Here is a 14,075-nt window from a genome sequence, read left to right on the forward strand (position 1 = left end):
ATCAAATGCCAGGGCATTGGATTGGATTCTCAGTAGAACTTGAGTATTAATCATTCTACTTAATTATGCTGATGTTTTTGGAATAGTGATGTTGATTGGTTCATTTAAAGAGTGAGATTTGCCATTACCTATAAATTTGCAGTTGTAATCCCAGCAATCTTTCTCCCTAGTTATTTGAGAATTTCTTCTATGCACAAATATGCCCTATATAAGAGAAAAAAAAAAATCTCTCTTCAGGGTGGTTCTTTATTGAGGAAGGGAGTGCAGTCTGTTGCTACTTTATATGAAATTAGCCATTTTCCACTTGGTAGATGAAGACATTCACGTTTGACTTAAAATCAAAATTGATGTACATTTTAAAGGAAACAAGTGAAAATGAAGCTTGAGAGGATACAATTGTAGATGGCATTCACTAAAGTATTCTAATTTTTAAATAGACACGTGAAGATTATGATTCAGGCAGTATACATTTGAGGTGGTGAGCATTGGGACCTCCCGTATGCTTCTGTATTATTCATGTGAGTGGATGGTTCTTAGACAGGGTGGACCAGAGAGAGTGGATGAGAGCAGATCTGGTTATCAGAATGGAGCAAGCAGTGTAAGTATTACTGAACCATGGAGAGGCCCAGAGGACCTGATGTTTCACTATGGAGCCTCTGGGGAGTAGGGAGCACTGAGCCAGGGCAGGAGGAATTAAATGCAAACCTCTGGGAATTGAGCTTCTGCCTTGACTCTTGGGAGAATGACTCTGAGGTGAAATATTTTGATCTTTTGCTGTACCGTGGCACACAGGTATTAGGCTGTTTGCCAGATTTTTTATTCTTTTAAAAACAATCAGTGTTTATATGCAAATGTGGTAACACAGTAACATCCTTAAACTGCCCCTTAGGATTTACATTATTCCATATCATTTGGGACATAGATTTGCCATTTCACCAAAACCTTTTGAAGAAAAGAAAGTGTGTTCATTTATTAGAAAGTTATTCTGATGCCTGTAGGTGTTTTAACCACAGGGGAAGGGGGCCGTGGGCGGCCATGTGGGCACAGACATGCATGGGCACCGAGAGCGGAATCATGGACTTGAAAGGAAAGAGTTGTGTGTGGGCATAGACTGATTTTTTTCATATCAGCTTAGAAGTTTAGGATTGAAGGCTAAGATGGCACATATATGTTGTAGGTTTGCTATTTTTAATTCAGAGATTTCTAAAGTTTTTATTTATTAAAGAATTGGTAATAAAACAGTGCAACTCAAATATAGGTAAAGTCTTTGCTTATATTTCATATCTTAGGCCATTGAGCTGAGGTTTTCTGAATAGTAAAGTGTGTCATGGGTTAATAAAGTTTTAGCATCCCTGGATACTCTTCATTTCTAAGGGATAATTATCATGTTCAAAGGGACCAAGTCACTTGGGAAATAAATTCTACTTGCCTTAAAATTTCTTGTTTGCTTCTTTATTTTAATCTGTTCCTGTGACATAGTTTCAGAAAAAAAAAGAAACTGTTCAAGGCCAAAAATAAATAAGTAGAAAGCCCTCTGTTTAAATTCATCCCTGTGAGTAGAATTTTATACATTACTATAAGATTGCTGTTCTAGAGATTAGTATAAATACTATTAGCTTAAAATATTGCTGTAATCACTTCATTGAGTACAGAGATCTAATATATTTGAGGGGATCGAACTTGTAACCCTTCAGTGCTCACGCCAATGCTCTAAGCATTGAGCACAGTGCCAAGACTGACTATACATTTTTTAATTTAAAAAACCACTATAGAGTAAACCCTTATAAAACAACACATTTTCAATTATATATTTAAAAAATTTAAAGTATTTAATTTAACTTAAATTAAAACATTTAATATTTAACTAAAATTCTTAGCCTATATCATATATACCATGTCATATACCATATACCATATATATCATATGTCAATCATATATCACATATCAAAACCAGTGCATAAAACTTTGCTTTTGTCATATACATGTACATGTATAAAATAATTTAACTGGCATGGCCCCTATGTTAATCGCTGGATTCGTGCATATAACTTTTATATTTTAACAACAAAAAATCAGCTTTTATATGAGGTTCTTAGTAATGCTGAAATATTTTGAAACACTTTAAACTTTTCTTAATCTTTCTTGTTGAATCATTATTACATAATTTATTATGTAACCCATTTGCAATTTTTCTAGTAATTAAATGAACCAACCAAAGAATAAAAATTTAAAAGGAGGTTTTTGATAGAACTACCTAAGACTCCTATGGTGGGGGTGTGGACTGTCACCCTTTCCCGTGTCCTTGCGTATTCAGACTCATTGCATAGTGGCCAGAGAATGAGAAAAGCTGTATATGCAAAGAATAAGGAGCAGCTGTAGAACAATAAGCATATTTAATTATTTTGAAATGTAGATAATAAAAAAATCTCTAGTTGTACTATTGAGGTACTCTTTTTCACTAATCATTTATTAATCCCTTGTGGTTAGAACAGTAATTTTTAAATTAGTTAGTTTCTGATCTTTATTAAAGAATTACTTGTAGCACATTTCAGATTTAGGTTAAAAAAGTACTGTGTATAATATACATTCTGTAAGCCAAAGCAAAAAAGATCACTTATTATAATAAATGCTTTGAGTACCATAGTGCCTTTTTATTAACACCTTTGAGATGTTACATAAAATACCATTGTGCTATATTTACATGTAAATTCCAGGACAACCAAATGAAGTATTATTTGTTAGTAAAATGATCAGTACATATACTGTGTCTAATAATGAACACATTTTAAGACTCAGGATTTGCATGGTACTATTCAGAGGGGGGTAGTAAGAGGTCTCTGTGAAGGATGGACGAGGTCATCATAGCAGTAGGAAAAACAACAACAAACCCATACCAGTTAATTAATAAATTGGAGTTTACTTATACACCTGATGTGAAGAATATTTTTAGCTTAAGCAGGACCAGATGTTTTTGTTTGCAAGATCAATATTCAGCCACACTTGAGATGGGCGAGGATATATTAATTTGACAGGCATTAATATCTATAATGAAAGTCAGAGACTGTCAGGTAAACAAGTGACAAGTGTCTACAGGAATAGCATAAGTAAGATACTAATAAGTTTCTACAGTTTTTCTTGGAGGCTAGCTGAGGTTAAGTTTTAAACTCTCTCCTTCACAACATGATTTGTATATCTTTGCATGTAAACATTTATGTGAATGGATGAACATGTAGCCCCATACTGATAGAATTTTTTTAAACCCAAAATAATATTAGTCAAACCTACTTGCTTAATATTTGAATCCAAATAAAATTTAGTGAAAAGTCACTAGTGCTTCCTTTTGCAGATCCCTTTGCTCTTCATTCAGAAATAGTATCAGATTTCACGTATTTTAATGACTGATGATGGGAGCTACTTATGTGTATTTTAGCTGGGATATTGTATCTTATAGTTAGCATGTTTTATTCATTATTATTTACCTTAAAGACAGAACCTCATCTTTTGGAGCCATCTGAAAAAATTAGATATTTATTATATGTTTTAGACAAAAGAAATCTGCAACTGCATCTAAGAGTTTCTAGGAGCCTAGGCATAACCTTAACCCTTTGTACTCCATAAGCGTCTATAGATGCAAGCTGCGGACCTCCCCCACATGCCCCTCGCGTCCATAGCCGCAAACCTCGCATATCTGCTCCGGTCGCTCAATTTTAAAGTCAGACTTGTTAGTGACATCTCTGGGTTTGTAAAGAAAATTTATGGTAACTTAAATTAGTAAATATTCCAGCACAGATGGAAGAAATGGGGATGGTTTCTGTTTTGGACGCATGGCAGTTAACTGGTTAAGGTAGATAAAGTCATTTGTTTTTCTTACTGCTTACATTTTCTTTAAATTTTGTTCTTTGGTTTTGCAGTTTAAGACATTTCCAGCCATCTCAAGCACAAACTAATAATTATACCACATAGTAAGCACTTCAGAGTCTGGTCTGCTTATGTTTGTTCTCTGCCATTCACTTCTCACAAGGCTCGCTGCCTAGCAGTGAATGAGTGCTTAATAGGTGCTTGATTGTTGATTGATTAATCAACATGGTTTATTAGAGTCATAGTCTGAGACATACACAAATGTCCAGGCGGGAATAGCAGGAGTGTCAATATGGACCTCAGGCCAGAATTTGTTTTAAGTTGCCTCTGACATGTGATATCCTTAAGCTGTTCTCTTAACATGTGCTGACCTAAGATCTTAGACAGCCCTTGTGCAGACAGTAGCCACATGATATATGGGACAAGAGCTGTTCCTGCACACGTTCAGATTACAGGGAGGGATGAAATAGACATGTCTAGACTTGCAAAGACATTACATTTGCTGTGGTTGATTGACATCATGGACCATGTTTCCGGGCGGAGGGGGGTGGCAGGGGGGTGTTAAAACACCTGGTGTTTTTTTTTCTATTTTTTATTGAATTTATTGGGGTGACATTGGTTAATAAAATTATATAGGTTTCAGGTATACAATTCTATAATACATCTGGAACTACCTGGTGTTTTGTATGCCTTTACTTACGGTATAGGTCAGCGAATCTCAATCTGGACTTTACATTATTATACCTGGATTTCTTTAAAAAAGTGCCACTGCCCTGGCCCCACCCCAGCCAAGTCAAATCAGGATCTCTAGGAGATGGGCCTGGGCATCATTCCTTTTTTAAAGCAATTCCACTCTGCAGCCAGTTTTGAGATAGTTTGAAGTTTTACAGGAACCAAAGCTGGAAAAGAAAAAAGATTATAGAATACAATTTCCATCCACTCTGTTCTCATTTACTTGTTCAGAAGCATGCACTACTGGCCAACAGTAATCTAATACAAGCCATTTATGCAAATTTAAAAGTTCTAGTGGCTCTATTAAAAAAGTAAAGAGGAATAGCTGGAGTTAATTGTAGTAATACATTTTCTTTAGCCCAATATATTCCAAATCTTATTATCTCAATGTGTAATCAATGTAAAAATATTTAATGAGATATTTTACATTTTTTCCTGGTCTGAGGTGTTGTAAATTTAGTGCCTATTATAGACTTGAAGTGCATCTCAATGTGGACAAGCCATTTTTCACGTGTTGAACAGCCATACCTGTCTAGTCAATTCCATATTGGCCAGAGGAGATCTAGAGGGGAAAGTGCTGGAATACAAACCAGGAGACCTAAAGATTAGTGTTGGTGTTGCCACTGACTAAGCTTTTGACTTTGAACAGTTCACTTATCCTCTCTCTGGGCTTCAGTTTCCTCTTTAATATGAGAGAGGTCAGGGGTCAGTCTAAATTGGGAGTTTTCTAATTTCGTCGCAAAAAGCCCCAAGATTTTGTGAGCCATCCTAAAGGAGAAAAGAGGCAAGCAAGCTGCTTTTGGTCCTTACTCTCTTTGGATATACTTGAGTTTTCAGATGTCATTTTATTTGAGAGAAAAAAAACGTCATTTGAAAACAAAACAAAGATTTGAAAAAAGTCACTCAGCTAAATGTTCTCTTAAGTTATGTGGTTCTCTCTTGTCAGCATTAATGACAGCCTCTCTGGGGAGCGGTCAGGCAGCAGGTTTCCTGCTTTTCCTTCCAGTGAAGGCATCACCGTTGACAATGGCTCTTGAATATTTCCTATCAAACAATAGGAATCCCTTCAGTAGTGGCTAAAGTGGCTCACACTGGCTACGGAGGCACACAGTGCTTGTCTAGAACTGACCCAGCCCAGGTTGTAGGAGGAGACCCCTGGCTCTCCCTAAGGTATGGTCAGCCATATCCCAGGGCTGGACATACTCAGGCGATGGCTATGTGGCTTTCTGACCCGAAATGTGCTGTTCTACTGGTAATGAATAGTTGCCAACAACTTCAGTCATTGTTATATCGATGCCAATATTGGATGCACATGATTTTGGTTCCCAGACTAGTAACCTGTTTCTATATCAGGTACATGATTTCTGGTGGCAACAATAAATAAAGAAGAAGCGGTATCTTATCCAGTTCATTGGAAATCAGACTCTGCCAGATTTCCACAGTCATTGACAATGGGAACTCAGTCCTAGTCAAGTGTACTGTTTGCCTTTTGAAGACTTCTGTGGTGGTTTGTGTTAGGAGTCAGTCAAGGACTTATAGGTCCCAAATTTTAGCTACTTTGCTATTGTATTTGAGGGGTGGGGGTGGTAAAACTGAGTGGGAATCGTGAAGTGGAGAGAGCTGAGAGGGTTTCTGTTTCTAGAATGCTGCTAAGAAGGCTATTATAACACCATATTCTGTACTTAATAGGTAATTATCAGAAAGTCGGTTTTGGAAAGCTTCAGCACAAATATCAACAATTATTCCTGCATTTTTACTAGCACACACAAACTTAATTCTTCGAGTCCCGGCCTGCTCATGTACCAATGAAAGCAGCTGCTAATACTCAAAGCAAAGGCGGGAATGGGAACCCGATTTCATTGTATCAAGCATAGCTGCTTTTACAAGTTAGTGAAAGAAGTGTTTCCTAAGCATGTTGGTTTCTTCAGGCTAACTAGCTTTTGCTCAATATTTGGCACCGGTCTGCATGTAGGAGTCCAGGTGAACAGGGAAAGCAAATGAAAGTGACCTTTGTAAGACTGGTATTTTCTTTGTGAAGCCGAAGGGTGCACAAACACACAGATACTAGCCCACTCTTTTTTTTGTGCCAGAAAACTTCTCTCCGCTGACAGCATCTCTGCATTTGATCTTTGGCATCCTTGCTGCCCATCTTGGTTCCCTGCAGGCCTTTCCATCTGGTTCACTGGTAAAGTGCCCATCTCATCGGTGCCCCTACCATCCATTCGGAAACGGAGCTTCTGATTGGTCTTTTCTCTCCCTTCATGCTCCTGTTTACTTGGAACCAGCTCCAGTATCTCAGAGCAGGTGGTTTTTGCCTTAGCCAGTGACCTCAGGATAAGCCATTACGGGAGGTAAGAGATCTGCTGTGCAGAGTGGAGCATCTGTTGTTGCAGCGATCTTAGCCTTGGAGAGAGTCTAGGGACTTGGAGAGAGTCTACTTCATGAAGGTGATTCCTCCCTGGAGTGCTCTCCTTTGGCCTCTCACCTTCTTAAATGCTTGGGCTATTTCAGGTTTAATCCTTTGGTCTCCTAACTTAGTTCAGCAAGGCCAGCGAGTGCCTGGCAAAGACCCACTGCTTTCATATGCCTGTCAGTAAATCAGCCTCCTTCCCTCTGGTTCTCCTACAATTCTTCCTGACAGTTTTGCAGAGTCACCTAAACGTGCACAGTGTCCAACTCACATCTTGGTGAGTCACTAAAAAATAAACAAACAAACAAACAAACAAATCAGCTCTTGTCTTTATCCTATGTGTCCTTTTGAAGTTTCCCCCTTTCCACCCCTATCCTATATCTGGGACATTTTGAGGAGTCGCCAGATATTTTCTAATTTCAGACTGTGCTAGTACATGAAGACTTAAATAAAAAACTGTGGCCATTGCAATGGTTTCATGTTTTCTTAACAAAGATATGTATTAGTCAGGCAAGAAAAAGGTGGTAGACAAAGAAACGGGATGAACAAAATCTCCAGATGCCTCAAGATGAATGACCAGACTTCCTCTTTTTTTCTTCTCTTCGTCTGATTCTCACTTTTTTTTATTTCACAGTATGCTTTGGAATTACACATTTTATCTTTTATATCATGTTTTGTATTATAAAGCTACTCTACTATCAGTGATTGAAATTATTTTTGAAAATAAAAGTGGTCTTTATAAGAAGCACCACTCAGTATTTGTTAGAATTTCAATTCTAAAATGTGATTTGCTCATTATTTTTTTCAGTACTGTTTTAAGTACTTTCTAGGAAACACTGGGGAGTAGTTGTTAACACAGTAATACTGGCATCAGACCGACCGTCAGCGATTACACTCAGTGGGTCTATGTATACATCTCTAGGTGCTTATCTTGGACAAGGTGCTTCCTATTTTTGAGCATCAAGTTTGTCTCCCACGGTAATGTTATGGGGACTCAATAAGTTTCCATATAAACACATGTACATAGGTCTTACTCATCTCACAGCTTTACTGTTCTGACTTTATTACCCCAACATTGTCTGGCATACAATAAACACTCAATAAATATTGGCTACTATTACTATTTGCTTTAGTTCCTATAACAATTGTCCGGTAGATATAATCCCCACTTTACAGGTGAGGTAACAGAAGCCATAGGAAGATGTTTAACTTGCCCAGGGTCATACAGCTGCTGAGGGAGCAGAGCCAGGGCTTGCACCCAGGTCTCTGACCACAAAAGCCACATGCTGTTCCATGGCGTGTGCCACTGCCACTTTGTTTTGGGCAGCAAGGGTAAGTAGATATGCTTGGATTGTTAGGAAAATCAAACTTGCATCCATTAGTACAGGTTCATTTCCTGATTTTTCTTCTCACTTAAGTAGTTCTAATTTCTCTTGCGTAACTAATCTGTGCTATTAGAGTGCACAGAATTTCTTGGCCTAGGTCTACCATCATTCTTGCCTCTTTGAGGGCCAGGTTTATTCCTTAATAGCAGGTGTACTTTGCAGAGAGGAACTGTCATAAGGGGATGTTCTTAATGCATATGGCATAATGCATATGGCAGATGAAAATTTTATGAAGCTGTGTTTATGCACCTTTCAGATATTTCTAATAGATTTGAGTAGTCCAAAAATGAACCCTCATGTGAAATAGAGAAATAATGAATTTCCCTTCCTGAAGGAGCGTATTGACCATTTACCAGAAATTTAACATTCATGATACCACCTCTGCCCATGGGCCTGGGAGTCCCGTCGTGGTTCATTGTAGTTGTTTATTGAACATCCTCCAGCTGAATGAGTGGAGAAATGGATGTATTCACCGATGTGAAGAATGACAGTAGTTGTAGGAGAGCTTCTTACTGTTAAGAAGGCTTGAGGGTGTGGGAGAGAGAATGAATGGGTGGGAGAGAGAATGAATGGGTGTAGGTCTGCACAGTAAGAGGTGTGTCATTGTACTATATTCCTAAATACCTGTGTCTCCTTCCCGACATCATATTGTCCTCTTACTGTTCAAGATGTTCCTTCAGTACATACATACACAAATTCTGGTTCTGTGCATTTTTGCCTTTTTGCTCTCAGATTCCTGTTCTCCCCTTAAACAGTGAGTCCATACATTTACTCAGAGATGTGACTCTAGGTGAAGGTGCGATCTAGTCTCCAGAACTTTTCCCATTTTTCCAATCCCAGTGGAGGAGCCTGCTTTTTTCACTCAAGTTGGTTATGGTTGGATCTGTAGGAAAGATTTTCTTTTGCTGAATTGATGTTTGCCTAATTAAAGCACATATCCCGTTTTCTTATTAAATCAATCAGCATCTTCAAGATGCAAGAAATTACGGCCAACTTCCTTTCAAGTAATCATATTACATCTGGAATCAAAGGAAGTCTTTAATTCTTGAGAGCCCTTGATCATTTTAATGTGGGAACTTTTAAAATACTCAAATAGGTGGTTAGTGATTAGTATAGATATCTGGTGGTTATTCCTGAATCGTTTGTTGTTGAGTTTTGGCTAATGTAGGATTCTGACTTTTTCTCTTTCAGCTGTCCCATTTCCTCCAAGTCACCGGCTTACAGCAAAGGAAGTGTTTGATAACGATGGGAAACCTCGTGTGGATATCTTAAAGGCACATCTCATGAAGGAGGGCCGGCTGGAAGAGAGTGTTGCATTGAGAATAATAACAGAGGGGGCTTCCATTCTTCGACAGGAAAAAAATTTGCTGGATATCGATGCACCAGTCACAGGTAAGACCTGAGGATGGAGTCTGCTCACTTATATCCATACTTTGTTGTTTTTAACATCAAATCAGAAGTCCAGTGAGTCTTCAAATAGCACAGTTATCTAAGAAATACCAGTAAAGATATGATATATATATAAAATATTTTTATTTTAATGTATTAAATATCTATAATTTTGTGATGCTTCAAAAAATGGTGTGCAACTTAGAGGTGATGAAGATATTCCAAAGTAATACTTTAATTAAGAAATGGTTATATTTGTCAGTAAAGCTAACGGACCTAACACACAGGATATTCATCTAGAATGATTAGACATATCATATTGAGGGTTCCACAGTGGTTGAGTAAGTGACTGAGTTAAAGCAGTGGCTCTCAAAGTGTCATCCTGAGACTCACATCATCATCATCATCATCATCATCATTATCATCACCATCACCTGGAAACTTGTTAAAATGTAAACTTTCAGGCCCACCCCAGAACCAGTGAGTCAGATTCTCCTGGGTGAGGCCCAGCCATGTGTTCTATCAAGTCTTTTCAGCGACTCTGATGCACATTAGAGTTAGAGAACCCCTGAAGTTGAGACAGAAGGCCAAATGCCTCTCCTCTCTATAGCATTGTGTGCCTAGAAGATGGGTCTTTAATTTGTGAGTGTTTTTGTTCTGTTACTTCTAATGGGCAGAAACATATTTTGCCTAATTGTAACTTCTCTTAGACCACAATAATTAAATCTTGTAAAAAAAAATTTGTACGGATATAGAGGATCAAATATTAGAGCTTTTAATCTACGTTTTGTTGAGTTAGTAAACTTGCAAGTTTTCATTTTTAGAGAAGCTATGAAACAATTCTTTTCCTTAATTATCATGATTCTGGGAAAGGGAAACTTATTTAGAGACAAAAAATTGTCCTTTTCAAAATAAAGGGGACATTTAAACATATTTCATTTATACTGTTGATCGCTGCTTTCTTCCAGAACATCATTACTTGTATTATTGGCCTCCATATGTATAATCAAATGTGACAGTTAAGAGAAAGATAAACTCTATTGAATATCAGACTAGACTTTCCTTGGTCAAAATGTCCCTAATGATTTCTATTCCAGAGAAATTGACATTGTTTACTTTTTTTGTTGTTGGCAAATACTATTTTTCTTATTTATAATTCAGGAAAATAATAAATGTGCTTGGAACTAGGCAGCAGGAGAAATAAACTTCGGTTGTGTTAGCTTCGTGTTGGACCAGCGGTTATCATTATGAACTCCTTTTCCATTTGTTAAAATGGAGTTACACACTATCATCTCCAACTCATTGACACTGAGAAAATATGAAGACAAAACAAATGTGAACATGATATACTTTTTTAAGGGACTAACACACAAACTTTTTTAGTAACTAAATATTAATTTGGAATCTGCTAGCAAAATATTATTTTAAAAACTGACTATAAATTCCCCTTATAAATTACGAGTAATATATAAGCTTTACATGACATCTTTATCACTAAGCTTATTTGTTTTGGATAAGAGTGAATGGCTTGATATTTTATTATGAGGTGTGTGTGTTTTTTCTCCACTTCACATGGTAATGTGTGATTTTTAATAAAGATTTTATGTTAAATTCACTAGTGAGTCCATTGGGTGTTAATGGAGGTGATCATTATAGTTAAAAAGACACATGTAAGATAGATATTTAGGGAAGTGTATTTTCTGAGATGCCGTTGGCTCTTCTGTTGGATGAGGCTTTGTCATGAAGGAACACACAGGGAGGATTCCAGAACAGTCAGAGTTATAATGCTCTATCCCAGAGCCTTTCTGAAGTCCATAGACTAATTGCCCTCCTATTCAGGAAAGATCGCACCTGGCTCTTTCTAGTGAGATCCCAGTGGAGAGCTTGGCAAATTTTGAGAGACTTTGGAAATCAGGACTCAATTATGTGTTACTTTCCCTGGAGGGAGGAAAAAAACACAGTTTGTTTTTTCTTAGGTAGTGACAAAAGTAGCTGTGGAGACATCACAGAATCTGTAGCACTAATGAAATGTAACCCAGGCAGGAAACACCTTTCTCCAGAGGAGTGCTTGCATTTCACGAGGAAGGCAGGATCCCCTGGAGCCTCCTGAGGAGTCTTTGGAGCCGGTCTCTTTCCCTCTTTGCTGGGAGTACAAGGATGTGGAATAAAAGTGGCAGAGGGAGTGGAGAAAAAGAGAATATATTGTAACATTTGGATAAAAAGCGGTGAAAATTTTGCATAGAATTCACCAGGAAATTAAATTCATAGCTTCATATACCAACCATGAGTTTCTGAGTAAAAAGCTGAAACATGAAGGGTTGTGCAGTCAAAGCAGCGTGCATTGGTCAGAGAAAATTACAGTCTCTTTGTGTTTTAAGATACTTTTAAATTTATTGATACAATTTTATGATGTAGGAATGTGTTCTGAGGTTTTATTTTATCTTTACAGCTGAACCAGCAGTGTAATATTTCTTTTTAAATTTAGAATATTTGTTGTTTGGATAAGAGAACCAGTAATGTTATATTTAATTATTGACACTAGGCTATGCAATACAAGGCATAGTTTACATTTAAAAATCTTTAGGGTAGAGTATTTTTGATGTAGTTCAGATTTCCACAGTTAGGAAGATGGAGAACTTAAGAAACAATTTAGAAAAGGAAGGTGATGAAATAGAAGGCAGTAGAGATGAGGAGAGAAGAGGGGAAATAATATAGTTACCCATGAGAACCTGCAAAAAAAGATTAAGAGGAAAGAAGCAAGAATGTTCAAAGTAGGAAGAAAATGCCTGAAGTCTGACCCTAAGGAACTTTGCAAGTGGTGTTAAAATGGTCTCTCACCTGCATGTCAGATTCCTAAAACTAGTAGAAACTGGCCAGTAACTTCTCTTGTGGAATGCAGCTTTAAGGGTAGTAGATACATAAACTCTCAAATGAAACAAATAGCAAATATTTTATAATTATACACAAACACCCCTCCCACCTCTCCATCTACTCCTTCCCTCCTACATTTTTTATTAATAAAAAATGTTTTACCCTCAAATGTTTAGGGAGAAGTTATGCTAGCATCTGTATATGTTTTGCCTCCATTTTAAGAAATCAACAACACTAGAATGAGTGTTCTTCTTATTTGAAATCTGGGCATTATTTCATTCCTTTAGCATTTCTTTCACGTTTAAATGTACAAAGCTGCCCTCCCTTCCTTCCTCACCCTTCCCGTCAAGTTGAAAGGTTTGTGTTCATTTAGGAATTTTTCTCTTAAAATTCAGTATGCTTCAGTTTGGAGAAGACGGAAGGATCAGGAGCTGCCTGCCTCAACCTGGCTCCTTACACGTGTTGCTTTGGAGGAGAGAAAGCTCTGTGTACCTCGCCCTCCCGGAGCAGGGGTTAGATCAGCAGTAACCTCCCCCTTAGGAATAGAGACGGGGATCAGCTATGGATCCCCAGTCAGAACAAGGGAGTATAAGGCACGTTGTGCTCTTTTCTCCAAACTAACTTGCCTGATCAGAATGTCCGAAGTTTGTGTTTCTGTGTTGGAGGCATGTTGTGGAGGAATGCATTTTCCCTGTTTGACTCTTTTCTAAAAATTGAATTGAATATCTTTGTTTCCTTGCAAAGATACAAATGGAACATTAAAAAATGTGGTGAAATATCAATATGGCAACTTGCTATTGACTGAGTGTTTTGTCCCCCAATACTCCTGTGTTGAAGCCACAGGCTTCAAGGTGATGTTATTTGGTGACGGGGCCTTTGGGAAGCAGCTAGGGTTAGATGAGGTCATGAGGATGAAGCCCCATATGGGATTAGTGCCCTTATAAGAAAGGGAAGAGGTGAGAGCCCTCTGTCTTCTCCAAGTGAGGGCACAACAGGAAGATGACCATTTGCAAACCAGGAACAGGGCCCTCACCTAACTAACGCTGAGTGGGCCAGCATCTTGATCTTGGACTGTCTAGCCTCATAGCTGTAGAACTGTTTGTGGTTTAGGCTACCCAGTGTGTGGTTTTGGGTTAATAGCAGCCCAAACTAAGACACCACTCATTCTGGGAATTCAATTTAACAACCTTTTATTGAACATTTATCTGGTGCAGGTGCTGTGGGTTATACATAGTTGGAACAAGACCTGGTTTCTGCTCTCCAAGGGCTTAGAATGTAATAGGAAAACTCAAACAGCTATCTGCCCAAGGATATGTACGTCAAACTATTGTTTAAATGAAAGGATGTGGCCTGAATTTATTCAAGCTAATTAAGAGGTATCCAACTGTATATAGTTAATTTAAAGCCAAAGGGATTGCCTACCTTCTAA

The 14,075-nt window shown here is 37.8% G+C and overlaps 1 protein-coding gene across 1 annotated transcript in view; it reads left to right on the plus strand.

Moving 5' to 3' along the window:
- PPP3CA (protein phosphatase 3 catalytic subunit alpha) overlaps positions 1–14,075 on the plus strand; it is a 332,219-nt gene that overhangs the window by 155,333 nt on the left and 162,811 nt on the right. Inside the window, exon 2 of the mRNA XM_008156649.3 lies at positions 9,578–9,778. Within this exon, the coding sequence (XP_008154871.1) occupies positions 9,578–9,778 (201 nt within the window). The remainder of the gene's footprint in view (positions 1–9,577; positions 9,779–14,075) is intronic.

The sequence above is a fragment of the Eptesicus fuscus genome, chromosome 2, assembly GCF_027574615.1.
Source record: "Eptesicus fuscus isolate TK198812 chromosome 2, DD_ASM_mEF_20220401, whole genome shotgun sequence".
Classification (NCBI taxonomy): Eukaryota; Metazoa; Chordata; class Mammalia; order Chiroptera; family Vespertilionidae; genus Eptesicus; species Eptesicus fuscus.